Source organism: Accipiter gentilis, chromosome 7, assembly GCF_929443795.1.
Source record: "Accipiter gentilis chromosome 7, bAccGen1.1, whole genome shotgun sequence".
Classification (NCBI taxonomy): domain Eukaryota; kingdom Metazoa; phylum Chordata; class Aves; order Accipitriformes; family Accipitridae; genus Astur; species Astur gentilis.
Genome location: NC_064886.1, coordinates 2267698 through 2292616, shown reverse-complemented (window position 1 = coordinate 2292616; position 24919 = coordinate 2267698). Strand labels below are relative to the sequence as shown.

The following is a 24919-nucleotide window of genomic DNA, read 5'->3' as shown; positions in this document are numbered from 1 at the left end:
TATTGCATGAGCCATTTTCACTGTCTTCTCTTTTTGTGATGTTTGAGATGCAAAGCCACTGTTCTTGTTGTTGTTTTATTATTATTATTGCTGAAATTTAGGGAAGAGAGTGCTGAGTTCTGAGTTTTCTAGTTTGCTCGCATGGTCAGAAGAGGGTTCTTTGACTTGAATATTTTTTGATATTTTGGAGAACTTTCATACATTAACACACTCTGTTAAAAAGAGTGAAATGCTCGTCACAGAGATGTGTAAACAGAAGACTTCACTGAAAGCAAATCAGCTTCCTTTTTCCCCTTCACAAAAGTGGTCTTTAATTGGGATAAATGTTCTGCATAAAAAAGTTGAAAATACTCCTGCCCAGAGGAGCTTGGCAGCAATATTCATTGTCTGATTAAAAAGTCTAGTTCTAACATCCGCGATCTGATATCACTACAGTCTTTTATCGTTGATGTTTGCTGGTTTAAATCAGCCATCCTGAAGATGAGACTTCACACATTCCCTTTGTTTTATTTTGGAGCCGAGGACTCGCTGTGAAGGCACAAAAGTGCCGCTGCGAAGCCTTCGCGTGGGGCAGCCCAGGCTGCGGAGGGAATTGTAGCCTGTGCTGTCCATTTGTGTTTGTTAACTTGTTTTAAGCGTAAGTGTTTGATGTGAGCTAGCGTTCTGTTTTTCAAAACCAGTTCAGCAGTTATTTACCTTTTAAGCAATTAACATAATTACCATTATGCTAAGAAGTAATTTTGGGAAGTTCTGCTCTGAGCCCTTATGACTCCATCGGGACAGTTTTAGTCGGGACTTATCTTTTTGATGGAAGCCTAATTGCAGTTTTGGCTTTGTGTAAACAAACAGAGGCGGCTAATTGTTTAGGCAAATAGCAGATTAATTTAAATATGCATCCCTAATAAAACAAAAATGGTCCCCATTATGGTACTCATTCCCATGGCGAGGAATATAAATATTCAGTGGGAGTGCCATTAGACAGGGATCTTAAGGATTATCTGCATTATTTCACATTGGTAGCACTTTCCAGATACCAAATAATCTTTACAAAAGCAAACATAAATCAATTTAAACTCATTTAGATACCATTTCACTATGTGCAGTTTCATTACCACACTCTTGCTTCACCTCCTTTGGGACATGGGAGGAGTGTTTGCAAACTGGCATTGGTGCCCGTCCACAGCTGTCTGTCAGAGCTTTTATGTCTCCTTTTGAAGGAATAGCTACCATTAATCATTTCATCATTAATGGCTATGCTCAAGTAGAAGGAAGGCTTCTCTAGCCCTGTGTATCACATCTGAAGATTGCTTCTCCGTTAATTCAGTGCAAAGGTGGCCCAGAAGTCTCCCATTCTGTCTGGCCCTTCTGTTCTGTAATACACTCCTGATTGCTTCAGGTTGCTCTTACTCAGATTATTGCTTTAATGTACCATGCTTTATTAAATAGAGTATCAGTGATCTATACCAGGAAAAAATGCAACTGCAAATGTGTTGTCTTTTGACTTATACTCTTGTATTCTTTGGGATTTGTATTCTTTAGCTTTTTGAAGTCCTCTGCATTTTCTGTTTTTCCAGAGCATCAGGATTAGGAGCTTTGCTGCTGGTTGTAAACTGTTAAGAATGGCATTAAAATCCCTGACCTGATTGCAGTGTGTGCAGAGCTTCAGGTTCTCCACTTTAAAACTTCTCTGTGCGCAGCAGAGTGACTTAAATTTGAATGTGGGTTCTTCCTCACTATTTTTTTGTGGTAATTGAGGGCAAGTATATAGTAGAACAAGAATGTAGGTATCTGTTTAAGTCTGATCTTCTCCAAACATGGAAATGTGAGAGAAGTCAAGCAGTCTTCCTCAAGGTAGATACCATCGTTATCTGAAAGTCAAAAATTAGGAATTACTTTAGAGGGCAACAGAGCCTCTAATGCCAGAGCACATAATTTTGGAAAGTTTCCTCTGAACCTGTTGTGTGGTGCTATGCAGCATCCTGAAGTTCTGGTTTGCTGCCCTGCAGTCTTTTTTCTGTGTATTAACTTTCTCCATTACAATGCTTTTAAGCTTACATCTTTAAATAATTTTTTAAAGTTTTGTTAAATTCTAAGATAATGCATAGTGATTACTTTATTATTTTTTTTTGTATACAGGAACTGTTAGTGTTTGGAACCTGATGTTTGGGCGGGAGCCAATCCATCGTTACCAGCACAATCAGAGGATACAGGCTTTAGCTCTTGCTTCAGAGGGTGCAACGGTAGTAACAGCATCTGGCTTTGAGGTCAAAGTGGAAAGCCCTAATGACAGAGGATTCTGGCAAACTACGGCAACATTTGAAATCCAGAAATTGGTGAGTCTCCAGGCTACTCAGCTTCACTCCAGGAGCTCCTGATCCACTAAGTATTTTTGGTACAGTTGAGAGAGATCTTAGAAAAATCTTACAAGAACATTGCCTGAACTAGATAACAGCATTAGCAGCTAGAGGCTATGGTTTTGAAGCAGGTTAATGGATGAGCCTTTCATCACTGAAGAGCAAGGGTGAAATGCTGGCTTAAGCTACAAGTGAAAATGAATAGAAGTCCATATGGTGCAGGAGGTTGGCTGTTTTTAATTACTTTTTTTGTCAACACTAAACTAAGTTGGCTCATTTTGTAAATCAGTTTTCTCGCGTAGAATTGGAGCTAAAACTCAAGGTCTCATTCCAGATCAACGCTATCTGATTAATTCTGAGGCAGGATATTGCAGACGAGCTAATAGTATCACTTGTGAAGCTGTAACTAGTCGTGCAGCTTCTTTAGGTTGCACCTTCTGTCACTGAAGTTTTGCGACTATTTTAATTAAAAATTCAAAGCTGTCCTATTCTCTGAAGCTTTATTATGTCTCAGAGTATCAACATTTTTTTGAAAGGGGAAGGAAGTGCGTAGGAATAAATTGAGTCTTGCAGCTTCTCTCCTATTGCAGGAAGCTGACTGCAAAGCTAATGGGTATGAAGTTGCGATTTAAACCACTCTCGATTAATCCCCTCTTTCAAAGCTAAGTCAGTCTTAAAATACTTAAATAAACAAAATCCCCAAACATTTTAAGAGGTTTCCCAGCAAAAATGTTAAAACACTACCACACACTCCATTGTAGTTGGATCCATTTTACTCTTGCATCTTGCTTGCTGTGAAATGTCAGTTTGCCACATGTGAAAGACAGACGCTCAGGACACTACGCTCTCTTCTAAGGTTGGGTTAGAAATAGCTGTACTGTTAAGGAGTTTAAACCCTTCCTGTGGTGAGACTTTTCAGCCACATCTTAACTGTTTACTGAAATGGGAAGAGCAACGTCATTCTGGTCTTGTGACAGAAGATAGGGGAGCTGATATTTGGGCTGTCCTGGAGTCATGTGATGACTTTTTCTGTTAATTTGGGGTATATATACATGATTGCAGGGTAAGTGTCAACTATTCCATGTTAGTTGCATGAATGTGTTGCCTCTTCTGGAGTACTATATTCACATTCTAGCCACAGTACTTGCTTTGTGGGCTTTAACCTTACGGTTTTCTGCTCTTCAACTGAATGAGTCCATTAAGTCCTGCTCCTTTCTTTGATGGGACATTTTGGTGTGTTTTGTTGTAATGTGTTCTGATTAGTTTTTTTAAATTAACTTATTCTCAAGACTGAGCTAGACTTCGTCACAGGAGCTAAACTTGCAAAAGTCCAGAAATAAAATTGCTACTTGGTCTTTGTCTGAAATTAATCCATAACTGGGATGATTCAAGATAGCTGATAACCACACATCAAGTAGTGTGTTCAGTTTAGCCTGTGGCAGTAGCAATGTAAAAGGATTTTTGGCTCTAATAAAAATTAAAAGTCTGCTCTTTTTAGGTCAACTTCCTTAATCTGGTTCCAGATGTTACGGGGAGTCCAGTGACCGTAGCAGCTGCAGAAGACACTGTCTATCTCCTGAAAGCAGAAGATCCTGGCAAAATTCTCCATTCTGTCTATGGTCAGCCTGTCACATGTCTCGATGTATCTGCTCATGAAGCAGCCTTTGGGGTCAAAACCTTTGGCTGGTTATTGAATGAGCCCAACCAGGTATTTAATTTTTTTGGTAAGATTTTTATACCTTCATAATTAACAAAGGAAAAAATAGTTCATGCTACTGACCACTTCCTTTCCAGCTATTCAGCTTTTAACAGTGGAGGTAAGATATTCTTTTAGTGCAACAATCTGATGCTTCTATTAGTGTTCTTCTAGTGGGCTGAGGTAAAGGATTATAGTTCAGCTAACTGGGTTCACTGTAAATATTTTGCGTTCTCTGGTCCTCAGTGAATCCCAGCTCGTTCAGCTGTGTGCTGCGTCAGTGGCCCTCTAGGGGGAACTCGCCTCAAAAAAAAAACCCTGAAAAAACTAAAAACCCCAATAAACAACCCCTGCCCCAAAAAGCCAAAACATTTTTCAGCCTTTCTGATGAGGGCATCCTGAGCAGCTTGTCAAGCCTTGTACATTCAAATGTGCAATCTTAGGAGGATGCTGCTTCTTTTTGTGCACTTGAGTATTTGAACTAAGTTACTTCCAGTTTGGTGGGGATGGTGTGACTGTTGTATTAAAGGAAGCTAAATGATAATCATGGGTTTGAAGCCCCCTGTGACACAGTCTGCTTCTTTTATCAGCACATCTTAGCAGTGGCAGGGTAGATGAAAACCAGACTGGTTTTGTAACCCTGCTGAAGACTCATAGCTGAGGAATGCAGCTCTTCTCAAACTTCTCTGCTTGCAGGAGGGGCTTTTTCGGGCTTGCAGACCCAGATAGGTAGTGTAAATAATTGTATTTTGGGGGGGGATCAGAATCCTACCTGAGATCCCAGGTAGCAGCAGCCTGCTCCTAGACACAGCCCCATGCCAGGGCAGGGACCGAGCTGCGGAAAGACCCGTTTCCAGATGCTTTGAGAAGACTTTCTGTCCCTTTCCAGCATCTTGCCTAACTTTTCCCCTCCCTAATTTAATTCCATTTTTTGTGGTTATGCTTCAGGCATGTGATGGGTTATCAGAAATGAGGGAAGGAGAGTGCTTCAGGCAGGTGGAGAAAGAAGCAGGAGGTGAGCACCCAGATGAGCTGTGGTCTGTAGTGTAAAAATGCAGTGTTTTCTTTGGCAAGCGACGGGAACAGGAAAGCTTCATTTAGGACTACCTCTGTGTTAGGAATAAATGTGTCCAGCTGCATCTAATTTCCCCTTAAAATTCATGTTCACTAGGGAAATGCTGAGGCCACCATAAATACCTCTAGGGTTGAGAGATGCTGCGAGGCCATGCAGTCTTTATTAATTCCTTTGCTGTCCTAATCCAATTCTTTTCCCTACAGAGGTGGGAGGTTAGAAGGTAAAATTGCCTCATTCGGGGGCATTACATCGGTGATCGCCTTTGTGCCTCGTAAAGGAATAGAGAAATCTACTTAGACCCCTGAGCGTCACTCTGTAAAGCCGGACATATTTCCTAATTTAGTTCTGAACTATTTGGCATTTGATGGCAGATTGTATTAAGCAGTGCATCAGCGCGCATCCTAATCAGGGAGATGGGACTGAAGTCGTCCAGACGGCTGGGGTGTGTTTGACAAGGACGCTTGCTTGGCATTGCCGCACCAGCTGACATCACGCCGGAAATTAATTACTAATGTCTATTATGATAATTATTCACCTCGCGCAGACGTGAAGGGACTTCGCATTGGCTGATTACACTGGTCACAAGTTGACAATCTGTCTTTAGGAGAGCTTTCAGTCTCAGAAACGTAATGATGAAGAATTCCAGCCCCGTTTGCTTCTGCCTGTGTTGCTGTAGTGGGAAAGCTGTGTTTCTTCTCGGTTTGAGGTTTTCTTTGTTTTTCCTGAGGGATATTTTTTTTCTTTAGTGTAAGCTAATGATCCTAATGCTACTGCCTAGTAACATGCTTTCTGCTGAAAATATAGTTAGAGAAACCATCTTTTTCCCTCTCTCTTTTTTTTTAATCATTGTCTAATTTTAACCAAGTTTGACAGCAAAGTAGAGATCTGAGGCATAAATTTTGTAGGAACTTTTATGTCAGAGAGGAGAAAAACATCAAATCTCTGGCATAGACTTGCCTACTGTTAGATGACAGACATGCGTGCAGGAGAGAGAGGAGAATATAAATACTTCATCTGTGAGAAGTTCAACTTTCACTTTATTTAGGCATCAGACTTAATGATGCTGTTTCTTGAAAGTTCATCTGTTTAGTGCTTCTGGAGCTCTTTGTTTTATGTTAAGATAAGAGAAATTTCTTTAGTAAGGGTTATTTCAGCTGTATTAACTCAACGTGGAATGTACTATTTTCCGTAAATTCCAAATTCTTGAAATACTGAGGTCGCTTTTCCTATCTAGGCTCGTACATGGCTAATAATATAGATCAGCTAATGAACCACAGGGAAAACCCTAACCCTGGTTTTCCCTTTCAACCTAAAGCGGTGCTCATGACATCCAGTGGAAATGCCTTGAAGGATGGTGCCTAGCAAATAACACGTTACCCTGTGTCGTGCAGTTTGGTGCCCTGTGATCTCGATGCTGCAGCAGCATCACAAAGTCTTGGCATTCACCTGCTTGAATTTTGGGTTAGAGCATTGTACGTAAAATTAAATCCACAGATTTAAACTAGAGCTGGCTTTGGTCCTCTTCCTGACAGGGATATAAACCTCTGAAACAGGTAGCGCTATAAAGTCAGGATTAACATCATCTGATTTCTGATGCAATTATCTTGCTGATTGTAGGATCTCACTGAAGCTTTTCTCATAGTTAGTATATTTATAAGCTTGCCTGAATGGACCATCTGCTGTCAAGTAAGTCTGGTCTCCTACTGTAGCTTCAGGTGAGCTCTCTTCTGCTTGTGGATTATTTCTTGGGAATTTATAGGTGATTTATTCTCTTGGAGGGGGAACAAAGCCAACTTTCTCCTGTATTTACAATGTGGTTGAAATTTTTTAACATATTCAGCAGATCTTGGTGATAGAAGATAATCAACATGGGAGGATTTGAAACTTCATATAGCATGTAAGAGAATTTTATTTTAAGCTCGTGGGGCTGAAGAACTCTGCATGCATTATAAGGCGCAGTTCAGAGTATGTCTGTGGTTTTGGTTGCTTTGCACACAAATGAACCTTATTTCAGAACAGGTAGATGGGGAAGAGAGGAGTGAAGGGAGGACAGTAATGATTTTAGAGCCTCCAACTTAGGAACAGAAGGCTAGATATGTTGAGATCAGATGCCTTGGGAGTTGTTTGTTATGCTGTCACTTTTTCATCTGTTTTGAGCTGGTGATTGGCTTGTACTTGATGAATGGCTTTCAACATCACCTGTCTCTTCTCATCAGCGATTGAAATACTGCCTAGTTTTGCTCCTGTATTTAATATTTCCACAGAGTTCTTCAACTGCTTGCTAATGTGAGCGTATCTAGTAGAATTAACCACTTGAAGTGGAGGTTATGAACTAATAGTAAGTGAAAAACAAATTTTAAATAATCCTTTAAATTGAATTTCGTACTCTACAGTCTCTCTTGGATGATGTATTTAGGTCATAGGTTACACTTGCACCTTATTTTAACTAAAATCCTCCTCTTTAACTGGTAAGCTTGCATTGTCTTTCCTGGTGTTATAGCGTCTCCAGTTCTCGTGGAGTTCCAAAGACTTCAGGGGTTTTTTTAATCTTGATTTTTTTCTTGTTTAAAAAATTTGGGCTTTTTTCAGTTTTGTTAACCACTGCCCTTGTAAATAGTCCAGCTTTCAGTAAACTGGTCTTTATGAACTCTTGTTTTCATACCAGTAGAAGGGCAGGTCGTACTGAATTTGAACATATGGGACTTGCCCGAATGTTTTGCTTTGCAGAGCTGTAGGACTGTAGGGTGTTAGCAGATCTTTGAACGTGAAAGGTGTTTTAAATACCTTTTTCTTTATAAACTCTTTGGTACCACGTAGGAGTGACAGAACTCTTTCTGAGGATCTGAACTGTGTAACTTTATAAGTCAGGCACTGCAAGAAATACAGTCCAGCAGAGAGACCAGAAGTGTTCCTTGCCTAAATTTTGCATGATGTATCAATTAACCCCTGTCCTGCTGAAAAGTGACAGTCATCCATCTTGGTTTTTTCTGTGTTTGTAAATGACCAGAAATAACTTTGCAAGTTAAAAAAAAAATAAAAATCCCTTTTGTATTGGCTAATGTTAATGGCATTCCGCTTTGGGGTTTTTTTTCCCCTTATTTGTACATTAATGTGAATACCTCAACTTTGGCACAGCTGCTTAGGTAAGTGTCTCAGGCTTTGAAAATAGAGCTGTGAGGATGTGCCATGAGTATTCAAGGTGATAATCTATGAAACCAAAGAGAATTCATTGAGGTTTTTAAGAATTACCTTGGCTTCCTTTTCCCTGTCCTATCCTTAGGTTAGGGAAAACGTGTTTCTGGGTTAGGGCTTGTTTTTTAGTGAGTGGGTGGTTCAGTGGATAAACATACTGTCCTTTCGTCTCTGGGTACTTGAACTCTTACATCAGTCTTCAGCCACAAGTCAAATGAGTCTGGTGACCTCATTCCAGCTCCTAGCAGACATCTGTCCACATCACAAGCCCATCAAGTCTGGCAGAGCCCCGGCCGCTGGCAGCCTGGGCTGGGGCAGTGTCCAGTGCTGGAACGGCAAGGGTTGCAGGTGCGTTGGCAGAATTTCGTTGCTGAAGCTTGTGCGCTGCCTGCCTGCACAAAGCTTGGCTCTGCTTCTTGCTACCAGCTTGGGGTCTTACTTTTTAACTGCAGTCAGATGAAAACTTAAAAGGAAAAACCAAACTACACTTGTCTCTAGCTTCACGTGTTAACTTTTACGGCAGGTGTAGGTATTTGGAGGATTGGGTAGCGTGTGCGGCTGGCTTTTTTTGCTGCTAGATTTGCTGCAAGCTGTTTAGACTCTGTTATTTTTGCAGTTCTCTGTGTGGATCTTGAAACATTGCTTGAGGCTGCTTGGTGCAGCTCAGCGCATGCAAAATAAGAGTTCTCGTTTGCCAGCGTAAAGTCACCTTTAGGATGGCATGAAAGTCAATTTTCCACATGCTCGGAGAAACGGTTGTGTTACCAGCTTTACACAATGACTTATATCTGGCAAGAACTTGCAAAATAGTCTCTCTGGCTGATTGTCAAAAATTACATCATATTGGAGTAAACTGCTTTTAAATCAAACATCCATTATTCATGTATATTAACTGCTTTTTTATTTTTTTTTTTTACTGGCTGTTTTGTGTATGATTTACAATTTTTCTTTCTCTCTGATTGTCTGTCTGTCTCCCTCAGCTGCTCCTTTTAAATCTTAGCTCATCTTTAAATTTATGGAGCCAGAACACTTATCTCTGTGTACAAGTATCAATATGCTGACCTTGCATTTGTTAATAGTCAAATTTTGTTGTTGTTGTTGCAGTGTTATGTGCCATATTTACAGAAGGCAATTCAATACATTTGCACTGGGAAACTGTGCCCCTGAGGCTTGTAAACTTTGAAAATATTCTTTTTCCACATCCCTTTAGAAATAAAATTCAAACTTGCAGCAGTGTGTACCATATGTTGTACTTAATTTGATGACTTCTGCTGCAAATGCATATGAAATAGCCTTACCGCTTTTGTAGATACCCTTTGAATTGAATGGTTTTGACCTGAGCGAAAACCAGATCCCTTTTTATTCATGATGGACTTGAAATTTCATGACCCTTTTCTTTTGTTGGCAATATTTGTGTGTATTCAGACAATGTTTTTCTTCTAGTTGGCAGAAGGATGGGCAGAAGGAAAGGGGGAAAAACATAATCTGAAAATAAATGCAGATTCTGTTCCCAATCTTGCTGCTTGTTCCTCTGCCTCTTTGAGCATCTCAGGTCTTTTTTTATTTTGATCCTCTGTCTCTAAAAGGACAGTTAGAAACCTCTAAACAAGCCAGTTCTTTCTGAGAAAGTGGTTCTTTAATGTGTCCTGTGTGTTATTCAGAATGGAAGAGGATGTAGGTTTTGAGTGTGGTTTTACAGTATACATTTTGCTAGTATTTATGATACTCTGTTCAATACTTCATCTAAATAAGAACTAAATATACTGAATATACAGAGTGCTTTGCCCAGTTCTGAGAGACAGCTCAGTTTTTGCTAGCTGCACGATGTGGTAACTTTTGACAAGAAGCAGAAATGTGATTGCAGAGGGAAACGAGCTATTTCACAAAGCAGTTGTCTGCTGGCTTTCAGCCAGGACAGTGGGTTGAACACCCCTGCTCTTGTTGAAAGTACCACAGGCTCTTTGATAACAAGCGCTTGGGGATTTGTTGTTTTAATGTTCCATCCAAAAAAGACATCTCCAACAACACAGGATCCCAAAACACCTGCTGGGGTATTGGACATGCATGGAAGACTTCCATCAACAGCATTTCCTTCAGTTCCTTGGTTTTTCTTGGAAGTATCTCAACCAGAGTACATCGACCACGCTTGACCTCACTTAGCTGCAAGATGTAACAAAGCTCACAGCTTAGCTATTCTGACTACAGAGACTTTAATTCTTTGTGAATTAATTTAGTCGTCTTTCTTGAGTTCTTGGACAGCATTTAAAGAGAGTTCCCCGTACCCACTGCTCTGCAGTTTCATGAAGTACAGTAACTTTTCCTTTTTTCCTCTGCCTGGTCTCATGAATTTGCCAGCTTCTCGGTGCATCTATCCGAGAACAGTGGCCACAGGTTGAGACGTGCCCAACTCTCACAGTAAAGAAGGAAATTAGTCTAATGCACTGCCTTAACAAAAGAGAGAGTATGAGCATGAATAATTAATACCACTAGTCTGTGGCAATCGGATAAAATGAAGTCCCATTTGCTCAGCCTTATTAAAAGAGGGAGAGAGAGAGAGGGAGAGATGGTAAAGGTCGTTAAGGGACTTGTAACATGGAAAGAATCGCCTCTGAGATGGATAATGTGTTTTCTAATCTCTGTGGTCTTTAACTAAACATAATGGTAAAGGTACTCTGGCTATTTCTGGCTTGTTGAATTATTAAGCATTCTGGGAGATTGCTTGGCTCTTATCCAATAACTTAAGACTTTTTCATTTGAACAATGTTAATAGGTAACACTTTTTATTTTGTGTGTTAGATCCTGGTACATCTGCACAGAGTATTTAATGCTTTTCCTCCCTTGTGTCCCCAAAGTCCCACTGGGGGAAGGGATGCTCGTTAGTGTGTTATCCCAGGGTACTTCATTTCACACCCAAATGCTCTTGGTTCACTTACCTTCAGTTCGGTACCTATTAGGTCACTGGTCTTGGGTGTCCATTATAGGATTATAAATATCTTTAAAAGGGTAATCCCTTTGCAGTGTGCATTACAGGATTATAAACCTCCTAAAGATCTTACGCTTTATCTGCCCTTTAACATACAGGCCCTTATTTCAAGTCCCTATTGACCAGGTATTCTCATTCTTTTTCTTCTTGGCCTTTGTAAAGAAAACCCTTGTTGCCTTGGGATTTCATAGGAGAGCTCATCAGAAGTGTTCCAGCAACTTCAAAATTGTCATCAATATGCTTTTAAAAACCCTGACTTAAAGAAATTATTATTCAGACTTGAAAAAAGCATTCTGAGTTCTTTTTGTTTCTTTACCTATCAGTATGTCAGGATAAGTTTATGAAATTCATTTGCAGACCATAATGTTGCTCAAGACAGAAGTTGAATTTAAAGACAGGTAAAACCTGGATACCGAAAATCACAAAGAGACTCTTTCTTCCAATGATAGGGCTAATTGGCTGGAAATACACACGTGCATTATAAAATCTTAAAAAAACCCAACCCAACGATCTCTAAAAGAATGGAGACTGATGTGAGAAGAGAAGGAATTGGACGGAGTGGGAGAAGATGAAAAGACAAAGGCTTTTCTTCCAGTTTTGTGGATCTAAACCTTTAATTTTTTACAGATTTTCTTTCTTAGATGCGAACACGTTAACTTGGTGACCATCTACAAGTTATGTGAGGAGAAATAAACAATTTTTTGGCTGGTGCTACCTAGAGATGAGGATTGCCACAGCTCTAAATTGAGACTGCAAGCAGGAGAATATGTAATGCTTGTTCTGATGTAAAACAAGGGAATCTTTAAATGCTTTGTGGAAGTAATTTTTCATTGTAGTCTTTCATGGGCATAACTGAATTTTTCAAGTGTGTATCATATGTTTATAGGATAGATGGGAGCTATGGTCATTTAGATAAATTAATAGTTTATGGATGTTCATTTTAAGTATTAGCCCCAGGGGACTTTTGAGAAAGCAGCATTTGGCCCTCTCCTCTCCAGAGTTTTAACGTACATCTGGGAAGGGCTTGTTCAGAGGCTCAACTGGGGGCTGGAATATGTTGCTGTTGACCTGATCATTTATTGTTCATAAGTTGAATTCAGCTGTTTATTGACTTTGTCTTTTGTTCAAAACTTTCCAAGGAGAAATTTGGTTGCCAGGCACAGATACTGATTTCCTTTGCACTGAAAACTGTGCAAAGTACCTTAAGACTTAAAGATGAAAAATTACATGCTAAAGACTGGTATTTGAGGCAGATAGCTTCACAAAGACAAGGCTGGGAAAGGGAACTATTTGGGAGATTACAAATATTATAAGCAACCGAGGAAGTCGGGTATGAATGTGTTGATTCTAATAGGGAACTGATAACATATCTGAATAAAACCATGCCTGCCCTTTAGTTGGGAGAAACGGCAGGTGGAGGAAACCTACAAATTCTCTGCCTTTCGTTGCAGTATTCCTAGGAATTTTTAAAGCTTCAGTTTTGTTGCCTAGAGGCATCCATCACAAAATGATCCCCTTCTGCTCTCAATTTGACCTTTGAGATGCTTACTAAAATTGCACAGATAGGAAGTAAAAGGCCATGCAGCATCACTATCACTGTTCTGGGAAATGTTGAAATAATATGTACAGATAGTGTAATATTTATTAACCTGCATGTGGACATAATCAGAAGGGTAGAAGCTAAGAATATTGATGTGACGTTGACATAGCCATGCTGATGTTGCCATGGAAGCCTTCAGTTTTTTCTGATGTTTTAACTACTGTCACTCTTTTCATAGTCATAGGTTTCTTTTAAACTAAAGGAGCATCACCATGAAATTTAATAATGTTTATGAAGTTACGTAAGACCAGGTACTGTGCTGAGCTCCACTGGGCTTTGACCAGTACATTTTTCTGCTTCTAAAAATACTTGCTCTCCTAAATTGAAAGGCCCAAACAGATAAATCTCCTCTGCCCACACAGGAAAGACAGTGAACATGATTAAACTGATTGCTGTGCATAGGAGAGGTGGGTGAACAGACGGAAAACAACTCGTACCTCTCTTCCAGTCTCTAGTCGAATCATCTTGGATGTTGCTTAAAATCCGAGCTGTTTTTATTCCTTTCCCATCTGAACTGCCACTTCAGATGTAATATTTCTCTTAATCTGCTTCTGCCGCAGGATCTGTACAAAAGCCGTCAGCAGGGCCTGTCAGCGCTGAGTCGGTGTTCAGTTCTGCTCTTCATTTTTTGCTGTATTTGATTGAATGTTTCTTGCCCAGTCCATCTGTCTAAACCTTCTAAATGTTGATTCTGTTTACTTTTACTAGTCTTCCAAATATTAAAATTGATGAAGAAACTATTTGCTTTTCCATGTAAGCCTTAAAAATGTGACCTGGAGAAAATCTGTATGGTTTGCTTTGCCTGCCTGAGGGCTATACCTATCTGATACTGGTTGGCAAGAGCCTTGCATCCCTGCTTCTTGATGGATTCAGTTGTGAAACTTGATTTCCTCATTTCTGAGGGCGTTTATTGCCGTTCTTAATAGGGGTAGATCTGTATCTTGGTTATGTATTAGCATTTTGAGAAATGAGTCCTGCAAACCACCTGTGATGGTAATAACTCTGCCCTACTTTATGCTGCAGCAAAACGTAGTTGTTGTGCTCAGGCTACATTTAGCTGGTGTTTGTTCTCTTTCTGCCAGATTCTTCTTTACAATCTGGAAACAAGTCAGTGTCTGAAGAAGATGGGCAACTCGATAGGTGACTTTACATGTGTCAACCTCCAGAACAGTCCTCCAAACATGCTTGTTACAGGCAATAAAGACAGAAGGTAGGTGCTACCAAGAGCTGTAACCCATCTCAAATTAGCTTACTTCCTGTCCTGCTGTCCTACATCTGGACCTGCTAGAATTTGTTTCTCTTCTAATGTTTCAAATGCAGCCTGCGTGAACTTCAGGAACAAAATATTAGGTAAGAGTTGGATGTGGCTACCAGTTTGCTTTGTTTCAGAAAGCTCCATGGGAAGACTTTCTTTTTAAGCCATTTGGTGGACGCAGTTGGTGTACAGCCCAGCGAGACCACTTGGAATATCTTCCACTTCCCCACCACCACCCGCAAAATTAGTTTGGCATTTAAAAGCTCACTTTCTGATATTAAAAAAATAACCTAAGGGATGAATCATGTAGGATGAGATGGGTCCGTCTGCCAAATGATGTCAAGAGTGTATTTCGGAACACTGTGATGTCCCTCAGGTGACAAAAAAAAAAAGAGACTTTCATATGAACAGATTCCAGCTTCTATTTAGCTGATTAGCAGCTTTCTCTTTAACTCCTTGGCTTGGGGAGTAGGATTTTCCCAGCACAATATCTGGTGCCAGGAATGGACGCGCTGGGAACAGTGCAAAAGGATTAAAGTGCTTAAAAAGACCCTTTGAGTCCAATTTTTAGATTTTCTTTTTTTGGCTAGTTATTTGTGGGGTCTGATCCAGTGCACCAAAGGAGATGTGGGATGGCGAGGAGCCAGTCTCTAATGGCTCCCTGTTCCTTCCCTCCTCCTTTCTGCACTGGGCATCAGGCTGCAGGTGGTGGTCTGGTGTGGTGGTGGGTATCAGATTGTAAGGCGGATACTTCCCTTTGCCAAATCCCAGACCTCTGTCCCGCCAGTACAGCAGCTTGCAAAAATGATTATTTTGTCAAACAGGTTTTTTTCTTTCTCAGTGAATAGGCAGTGCAAGCAAACCTCACACTTTCTCAGCAAAGAGGATAAAGGAAATATCAGAAGTTTGACACATGTGATTGAATCCTTGGGAGTATTTCCCCCTCTAAAAGCAGATAATTGATTTTCCAAAGCACCCCAGTAAAACTACCTCCAATTTTGATCTCTTGCACAATGATGGGAGAGTAGATAAAGTTGATATTCCTTAAGTGAGATTGAAATTTACTCCCTTTATGCTATAGTAAATGTCTGCGCCCTTTCCCCTCCAGAAAGCTTTTCAGTTTTTCAGCTCAAGCATTGACTGAGTTCAAGGGGTTTGGCCATCACTAAAGTAGCAAAAAGTTAGGAATCAATAGTTCAGCAAATAAGTTTGGCATCCAGGAGGCAAGACCATGTGTATTTCAGAGGTCAGTTCTTCATGTGGTGCTGCATGAAGGGCATTAATAGGTGCTGGGCATCCACAGGTGGAATGTGACTTGAACCTCCATAGCCCTATTACAGAGCAAGTGTACTAAGTAGGGATCTTGCCATGGGAGTTCACACTGCTGATGGCCAGTGGGAAAACTTAGTGCTTGAATTAAATGCAGCAATTTCAAAATGTTATGAGTATATGGTATTCTTTCATTCAAAGCCATGATTCTGAAAAGTGACACTTGTGAAATGCTTTTGGTAGGACCTATAAATTCGGTCTTTCCATCAGAAAATACTCCTGAAGCAGTGCTGATTTATTTGATTACTTAGCTGTGCTTCATGCTGGCAGGAGATCTGATAACAGGGAGTATGTGCTGCTGCACTGCGCAACAGCACCCTTTTTCTTGGTGGAACCTAAGATGGTGAATAGCATTGGAACATATGGCACATATGGCAAGCCTGGTGTATACCGTCTCTGAAAGGTATGGATCAAAACATGTATTCCATGCTCTCCGACAGGCAAGTGAGCTTACTTCTAAAGTAGTCCAGCAGGAGAGTCAAAGCCTGGTCATGAGAACACGTTTCTTATGGCTCCATTGAACTCGGATGAATCTGATGTGCTCCCACTGAGCCCAGCTGTTGAGGCAGGAGATGGCAGGCCATGCCAGGTCTGCATTAGAGCATCACATTAGATTTGCAAAATGCCTTTTTTTTTTTTTTTTTTTGTAAAACATATCTAAACAACTCAAGTGTGCCTCTAATTCTTCCAAGGGTGTGCCAGAATGGACACCTGCCTGAAACCTGGGCCCTTGCTAATGAAATAACCAGGACACAATCAGATCTTCATTTCCAACTGTGCTTACCAAACAGAAGAAGCTTTGATTGCCGTGCAGAACACATGCAGCAAGACAGGGTGAGCGCTGGGTGTGAACACTTCCAAAATACCCCATCCTTACCCAAAGCACAGCTCTAATATGTAGCCAAAGCTTCTCTCTGCTGGAGCTGGAGAAAGCAAGAAGTCCTTTTCACCATCAGCAGCTGTTGTGATGGGATTTTCCTAAGGGTGGCTGCAGAACCACACAAAGCATGCTCCTTGCTCTGTTCCAGCATGTTTTTCTACATGTCAGATGGATGTTGCTCTGTTGGAGTTCTGGACTGTTCTCTTGCCTTTTATTTCGGTTGCTGAAATGTGTTTGTAAAATTGTATGATGCAGTCTGCGTTTGAGAAAGGAAAAGGAAAGACTTGCAACACCGTTAGGATCGTAGCGGGGGTATGGAATAAAGTAAAGTTAATGTGTTGGAACGAGTGTGTTTTGGCCTTTTCTGGAATTAATATGTACCTGATGGTTTCATTCTTGATAGCCATCAGCTGGGAGGAACTTTCTCTGGCTTCTTTTCAAATCCGAGATCAGTATTTCCCCTTTACTCTGTTTTCACTTGCTGCATCTTTTTTTTTTATTCGCATATGTACTTGCTTTATCTCTTAATCTCAATACATACGGATCAAAAAACATACTCCTTTGTGATAAGTGCTGGGTTTAAAACTTAACACCATTAGCTTTAACTGGTTTTGTGGACTTGTTGCAGTGGTTGAAATGCTAAGCTCTTTTTCTACAGTTCTGCTCCTAGTCGAGTGTTCGATATGTTTCTCTTCAAAATGCCTTGTCTGAGCGATCAATAATTTCTGAAAACCAGATGTACCTAAAAGCTACCCACAGTCAGTAGTTGTATTTTTGAAATCAGAAGAGATACTGATTTCTGGGTGCTTGTGGATAGCTTTGGTTTAGTATTGGTGGTTGACTCAAGCATATAAACCTGTAATTCACTTGACTTTTGAATTGCCCCACATTTAGTCTCTTCCTAAATCTTTGTAATAATAGTCTTTTCCTTGATCCTCGTAATAATATTACCCCTTGGCCATAGTGGACATGGGTTAGGTACCAAGGGGTAGGATGTGTTAGCAGTATACCCAAAACATGGTGCTTTATGCCCCACGGCATTGCTAACATTTTGGGAGGCACAAACAGAGGAGCTTTCTCCAAATTTCACTTAATTTTTGTATCACCTGGGGCTTATAAAGAGTCAGAGAGGTCCTGTATAGTGGGAGAAGTCTGCCTCGAAAAAATAGAGATAGAGATAATAGAAGTGATGGTGAAAATTCAGTGGTGAAAAGTGTCAACCGTATTGGGTTTCTGGCCCTGTAGCGGCTGTGGGACTACTGCTATCCCAGATGTGTTTTCGTAACCCCCAAAGTACTTGCGCTCTCAGAACCTACAGGCTGCAGAGCCACAGCTTTTCTTACCTCTGTTCTTTATTTTTTTGTGTGTAGGGTCAGGGTATTCGATCTCCGCAAAAGCGAATCTTTGTGCTCCCTCTACGCCCACCAGTTAGGAGTGTCTGCGGTTCAGATGGATGACTGGAAGATCGTCAGTGGAGGAGAAGAGGGCTTGGTCTGTGTGTGGGACCAACGGATGGGCACCAAACTCTGGGAAATGCATGCCAGGTAATTTTGTCTGTGTGGGGTCCTATTGCAAGGGTGTTTATTGGATCTGGCTGACAGGAGGAACGTGGGAATGGGATGATCCAGGACCAAAATGATAATATGTCCATGTCTAAAGCTTCTGAGAGTTCTGTTTAGTTTTCATGTGATTTGGGAACAGATTGCCTCCCCACCTGGAGTCTTGTGCCTGGTTCTGCGTGTGCCCTTTAGCTGTCGTAGGCTTTTTGCTCGTTAGTTAAAAGAGCGCTTCAGTCGGCGTAAGGGAGCATGGAAATTGTTTCCCCTGGATTTTCTGTGAAGTTCAGTTAGTGTCTTCTCCCCGCCCTATCCCCAACCAGTATTTACTTTACTGAACTTTGGATTTAAAATGCTGGACTCCTGGCTGTTGTCTTCAGAGTGACTGGTCCTGGCTGTCTCTATCCACTATATCCTTACACAATACCTGTGTTTCTGGTCACCTCATTCACGCATTCTCTTAGCAGTAACCATTCAAAACCAGGCTGGTATTTAAACTCATTTAAATATTAAAATACCAGTTTGTACTGAAAACACAAGAAGTACAGTACTGAAAGTACAAGCAGAGATCAGTATCCTGGAGTTGACAGAAGACTGTTAGTTGCTAGAGCCAAGTTATGATTTCCTGATCAAGGCACAATTCCCAGGGTGTAGCTTTGTCTGAATGAAGACCTCAAGGATTTAGCCCCTTGTAAGTCTGAGTGATCCCCTTAATAAAATGAACAGATAAATCCTGATTTTTTTTTTTTTTCCCTAATGCATCTTCCCCAAAGAGGAGGTAGATGAGGTATTTACAGTCAGAGAAGTTCAAGTTGGAGTTGTCATTGATTAATAGCAGGTATCTCCTTCTCTTCTGACCCTGTGAATTATACAGCCCATCGTGATGCAGCTGATGCATTAAGGACGATATTGCATTGATTGTCTCCTGGAGCAGCACTAATGAGCATGCCAAGAAGGAGGGCAGGCAGTGCAGATCTGAGCTTTGGGGGTGTACTCAAAGTGAAACCATTAGATTAAACATTTAAAATACTGTTTAATCTATATAGGAATAAGAAGGGATCACTTCGATCAAAAAGGTGTGTGTGTTGTTATCCATGCCCAGTGCCATGAGTGGAAAGCAAGGGCAGAAGCTAAGGGAGATGACAGGAGACACATTAGGGTCATGGAGATAAGCCATCTTAATCAGAGAAGATAAGTTACTCCTACTTGAACAGTGAATGCTGTTACAGTGGTTCAGGGTTAGTTTATTCACCAGTGAGAGGAAAAGGAATGAAGACCGGACCTCTTAGCTTGTGCCATATAGTGCATTTCTAACTCAGCCATAGCTCAGTGCTTGAGGGTGTGGGGGTCCTGGGTGTCTCCATCCTTCATTTTGGGAAGCATCTTGCTCTTCCCAGGAGTGTGCTGCTGCAGTCCTTAAAGCAGCAAAGCAAGCGGGCAGCCTGGATCCTTTGCAGCCTGTGTGCTGCCAAGGGTCTAAAATATTTTCTGGCCTCCACGTGTGTTCTGGTAACAGCCCACTAGATGGGGATAAAAGCTGTGTTTATCTGCTCCAGACAGGAGGAGAAGAGCCAAAGGTGTGGGTTCCCAGCCTCTGGCCATAGAGAGGGGGCTGATATAAATGAATTCTTGTTTAATCCAGAGCAATTCCTTTACTGCACTTGGATTTTAGGAGTCTAACGCAGGTGGCATCTCACCCAGTGCTGTGGGTTATTTTTCAGACATCCAGTCCGCCATGTATGGTTTAATTCTCATAGCCTCATCACTGCAAACATCCCTGATGAGAAAACTCCCCGAGGCACCAGCATCACAGATGATGACCTTACTGCGCACCGCAAGTGAGTAAGCCAGCTCTGAAGGGTAGGATTTCCGGCACTGCAAAGATCTGCTTTATTATATATTTTAAAATGGCACACTAGGCACCTGAGTCATGATCCAGAGCAGTAATAGAGAAGGTGTAGCATCTAAAGAATAAAATTTTGAAAAGTTTAAACATAAGGCTTTCAAAACCATTGATGAATTGGCTCTTTATTTACTTCTGAGTGCAAAAAAAAATGCATTTCTTTTTCAGCAGGGGATTGTAAAGGCCATTGACGCCAGACAGGGAATGCAGCACTTTCCTTGTTTTAAATATTAGTAATGATATCTCCTCCTAAAGGAAAAGTACTGATATTTAAACTCCAGGTTTTGGTATTTGCATCTCAGATGGCTGTTAGCATGTCGAATTGAACTATCAAACTAAAATGTACTTATCTTCCCCCTTCCTGAATAGATGAGAAATGTTTCAGCAGATGACAGTCATGTCTCTGCAGTGCTAAAGTGAATGATTCACCAATCGTTCCCAGGGCTTGGTGGGGTCCCTGGAAGAAGGCAGGAGGGAGTTTTCTCTGGTAGAACTGCACAGACAGCACTCGTACAGAAGGGATGTGTTTTTATATTCAGCTCCTGAAGCATCAAATTTTGATCCTTTATGGCAATCTCTAACTTTGTTTGTTTCCCCTGTTGAAGTACATAATTAAGGTAAAATGGTGTGTCCTGGTTGTGTTTGGTACAGGCATCGAGGAATCATTTATGCCTACGAGTTCTCAGTGGACCAGTTGGCTGTAGAAAGCATCCTTCCTATTTGCCGCTCTTCCTACGATGAAGTGACTGGTTACAACTACAACATTGGCCTTGCAGTTCCCTATGATAACATTTAGGTAATTCACTTTACTTGGCTTCTGTGGTCCAGCCCTCTGCCAAGTACACGGCCAAAGGCAAAAAGGAGATCCACATGGGACAAGTGCCAAAAAGATGGCGTTGGCTGCAGGCACATCAAATGGGCTGAGCATTTGCCGAAAACTTCGGGATATGAACCAGAACAGAGTGTGACTGCCTTTGAGCATATCGCTAAAATATGTTGCTGCGCAAATGTTCAAAGGTCCACTATGGTGGAATGGAGAGACTGAAGACTGAAGGGGAACAGTATGCTTTGGTGTAAACAAAAATATTCCTTCATGCTGCTTGTGGGAAAAATGCTGCTGATCCCATCTTGGCAGAGGACGTGGTCAGGAAGCGAGAGCCCCAAGTGGCAAACTGCTGAAGTGGTGGGAGGCTGGGAGCACACTGAGGAGTTCATGCCCATCCTGAGAGGGGAAAAAAACAACCACCAAGGACTTGGAAAAAGCATCTGGCAGAGCCACATGTTTGAAATTTCTTTCCTTGTAATAAGCTGCTCATTCTTCTTTTCCTTGGAGTGCATCAGAATGTGTCTAGGAACAGAACCGTGCACAAAAGGTTATGGCGGTTGGGAGAGGGGAGTATGATGGGGAGAGGTGGGGGGAAGGTTGGCCTTGGCCAGGCTGGATGCTTGGAAACTCAGCAGGCCACACGCATCAAAATTATTTTAAAATAAATTATTTTTTTAAGTCTCTAAAATTCTGGATTAAATGTTTTCTAATTGTATATGTACTTGTGTTTGGGGGGGGTTTGGCCCCAAGTCTTTTAGGGTGAGCTAACCCCTGTGCACTGAAACAAAAAGCTGTTGTGTCTCAGGTTAGTTGTCAGGTATGTTCTTTGCTGGATCATGCCCTTCCACAGCACCTGGAGGTTTTCCCCAGGTGTCTGGGACTTGTGTTTCTGACACTGCCCTCACTTCCGAGCTGGGAATTGATGGTGTTGATTTAATGACGCAGAAGGGATGAACTGGCCGCAATCCCTCTGCATGGGTAGTTCACTAATGCTGTGGAGAAGCATCCAGGCTGAAGGATGTGGTGTAGAACCTCAGGTAAAAATAAGGAGTAAGGCTTAAATCCAAGTTGCACTGACATAGGTAGAACCAGTTTGGTGAACAAGAGCTCGAGTCCTGCATAAGTGTGTTATACTGGTTTACCATTTTATATTTTATAGTTGTGATTTGCCCTTGTAAACTTACTGGTGCAAGCCAAAGCCATGTAAATCAAGGTTAAATTGAGGTTAAGTTTTAACTTAACGCCTTTTTGCTGGCTAAATGGAATCAATTTAGAAGGACAGTGGTGGGGTGGGATGCAAGAAAGGTGCCCGAACCTGCAGGAGAGGGGCTGGCTGGACTGTTACTTCAACCCCTAACCAGTTGCTGAGACAGCTCCTGGAGAGCTTCGTGCTGCCCTTCTCCTGCCTGGAGAGAGATGTGTTTCACAGCTTTTCATTGTCTTTGGCTTAGGGTGGTTTTCCGTGACCCCTAGGCCAGCCCTTCACATGCGTGTTTGGTTTTTAACGAGCTTTTTCCTCGTGATGGACTGATACAAGAAGTGCAAGGGGCAAAGTAATTTTGTCTGACCAATAGATTTTATCTTTTATAAAGCTTTGGTCTTTTTCTTTTTTTTTCTTTTTTCTTCCTCTGCCCTTCTGAGAAGCCAGCTCACTTCCTTCATTCCTGGAAGAGCAAGAAGTGTCATGGATACATAGTTTGGACAAGAGCTCAGCTGAAACCTGTCAAATAAATAATAGTTTTGGTAGCACAAATGATTTTGTGGGTTGCTCCAGCCCTGTGTCTTCTGATGTGGCTGAACAGAGAGAGCTTCTGCTTCATTGTTCTCTTCCCCTCCGTGCTGTGACCTGCTGCCCCGTCTCACTTAATACACCCTTGGCTTGTTCCAGCTTTGACTCTCCTTATCTTGCCTCATTATCTCAGGACAGCTTTGTTCTTCCTTCATCTCCCTGCTGCAAGTAGCAGATAAGTTTGTCTTGTGCCCGTGTGTGTTGAGCCCTTTTCCCCTGTGCTTCCCCTCTGCTTCTGCGCTGCCTGTGGCAAGGCTGCCTCCGTATTGCTCCTTGATCCGTGGTAGTCACTGAGCTGGTAGAAAACATGCTTTGCAGCACCTGCGTTTGTAGAGGTGTTTGCTTTTTTTATGCAGAGAAGAAAAGTCATCAGTTCATCGGGGACCAAACATCACCCCATCCGGATACTGGAAGGCTTGCATCACCTCCAGTGGCAAAAGAAATTCTCTGTCCCCACAGCCACCATTTTGTTGGCTCACAGTCTGGATGCAGCTCCTCTGGGTGGGTTGGAGGGTGGTCCTTTTGGTCTGTTTTTCCTATCGCTGGAATTCATTTAGGAAGGTTGTACCACAGCAGAAGATTGTGTATGTATTTAACTAGCATTTGTAATGCAAATGAGGGCACTTAGGCTGTTGGAGAGTATCCATGTTGGGAGTTTAATTTTTGTTTCTGAAAAGAGATGTTGTCCTACTTCACTGGGTAGTCATTAATACTGTGTTGGAGTGCAGCAAATGCAATTGTGGGTGTTTGTATCTTTGCCAGGGTTAGGTGACATTTAAATGGAGCCTCTTCCCTAACAACCTCAAGAGCAAGAATGGAGTCGCCATCCAGTCTTTAGCAGAGACAGATCCCACCTTTGGATTTCCATCTGGGGACTCCCTAGGACTTGTTAGTGCTACCGGTTTGAGGTAGGTAGGGGTAAAGGTGGACTCTTGTCTCAGCAGACCCTTGTTGTATCCCACAGGCAAAGGTTATCGCTCAGCAAGAGGGCGTCTCTTCTGTGTCGGGTGGTGCCTGGAGCTGACGGCAGGGCTTCGAGTCGAGGAGCTGCGGTCAGGACGTGTTGGAGCAGTGTTGTGGATTGCCCAGGCAGAGGTTAAACTGAAGGCGAAGGCTCGCCCTGTGACCCGGCTGGTGACCGTCAGATGGGCCGGGTAGTTGGGGAGAGCTAAAGAATCGGAATGCATCAAAGGAGGTGGTAGTTTGGGGTAAAGAGCCTCAAGAACAACTTCTGGTTTCTGCTCTTGATGACAGTGATCCTTAGCGAAAAAAGAGGTATCCATTGTCTTTGTGAGAAGGATCCCTGGATATAAATTTCTTCCCTGCTGTTCTCCAAAGAGAATATATGATCAAAGGGGGAGGCTGTCTCTGTATAGCAGCCTCCAGCTGCTACCAGGCTCCGGAGCTCTGACTTCAGGCAAAAGCAATGGGTGGTGCATAGTAAAACAGTCTTAATGCAAAGGACATGGTAGGACACACTCAGCTGTAGTGCTGTGCTGGAAAAAAACCAGCTTTCCCTCCACATATTTTGGGCCCAAGCCAGCAGCAAAGGCCCTAAGAATGTGCCTTTTGCCTTTCGACCACCCTGGCGGTGGGGGAAGAGCGACTCCAGCGTTTTGTGGGGCTGCCATCCCTCACTTGATGCCGAGGAGCGGTGGGAGGAGGAACAGCGGGTGTTCTTTGTGCAGAGAGGGACTAGGGGGGTCTCTGACTCCCTTGCCCTGCAGTTTGGCTCTGCAGAGCAGCACCTTCCCCTCCCACCCTGCTGCTTTTCCTGCTCTCCGCTCTGCTTTCATGTCCCTGTCCAGAGACGAAGGTATCTCTGTCATTCCCTGTCCTGGTTGCTGTTGGGGAGGTGCGAGCATGTGGTATTGATGAGCCGTGGTGGTGCAAAAAATACTTTTTTTTTAATGCCTTCTCTGCCCCTTCTTTTCTTTCAGTGACATTTGGCCTCTCCTTTCCCCCTTCCGTGGATAGTCCTAAAACCTTCAGCTATATTTTGGCCAGCACTGGTTTTATCCCAGCCCCTCCCAGTCCCTCATACCTCTGAGACTGGTCCCTGCTGCTGAAGGGAAAGATGGGCCAGCAGTGGTTGGAGGCCCCATAAACAGATGAAGTACCGATGGATTAAACAGTAGAAACTAGTGAGGATAGTGCCTGTTCCAGATCAGGGTTTGTGCCATTGGCAGATTTCTGACCAGAAATGTGGACCTTTAGCCTCTGGGCCAAATGCATCTTCAGCTGCTGGCTTTTTTGGAGGGGGGGAGGTCCTGCGTCACCTTTGCATCAGAGGGTGCCATTAGAAGGACAGGGAAGTACCTCAAAATTTAGCTTACAAGCATCGGCTGCAACCAGCTGCCCTAACTCCGTTGCTGCATGCTCCTGTGCTGCTGTCCTGCATCCCCCGTCCTTCCCGGGCAGACGCCCCCTGTGTTTCAGTCTCTCCTGCCTTTCCCAAGCTCCACTGTGGCTGAGAGATGG

General features: G+C 42.3%; 1 protein-coding gene across 5 annotated transcripts in view; it reads left to right on the top strand.

Moving 5' to 3' along the window:
* FBXW8 (F-box and WD repeat domain containing 8) overlaps positions 1 to 24668 on the top strand; it is a 58037-nt gene extending 33369 nt beyond the window's left edge. The window contains exons 6-12 of one of the 5 annotated variants that reach the window (XR_007506809.1): positions 2137 to 2333; positions 3853 to 4062; positions 13983 to 14110; positions 17735 to 17908; positions 19642 to 19758; positions 20475 to 22939; positions 23403 to 24668. Coding sequence is in view for 1 of the 5 variants with exons in the window: in XM_049806815.1 (XP_049662772.1) it covers positions 2137 to 2333; positions 3853 to 4062; positions 13983 to 14110; positions 17735 to 17908; positions 19642 to 19758; positions 20475 to 20619 (971 nt within the window). In the remaining 4 variants the exon portion in view is untranslated. Of the gene's footprint in view, positions 1 to 2136; positions 2334 to 3852; positions 4063 to 13982; positions 14111 to 17734; positions 17909 to 19641; positions 19759 to 20474 lie in introns of all 5 variants that reach the window. The other 4 variants (XR_007506806.1, XR_007506808.1, XR_007506807.1 and 1 more) reach the window with 4 other exon arrangements.
* Positions 24669 to 24919: the final 251 nt, after the last annotated feature.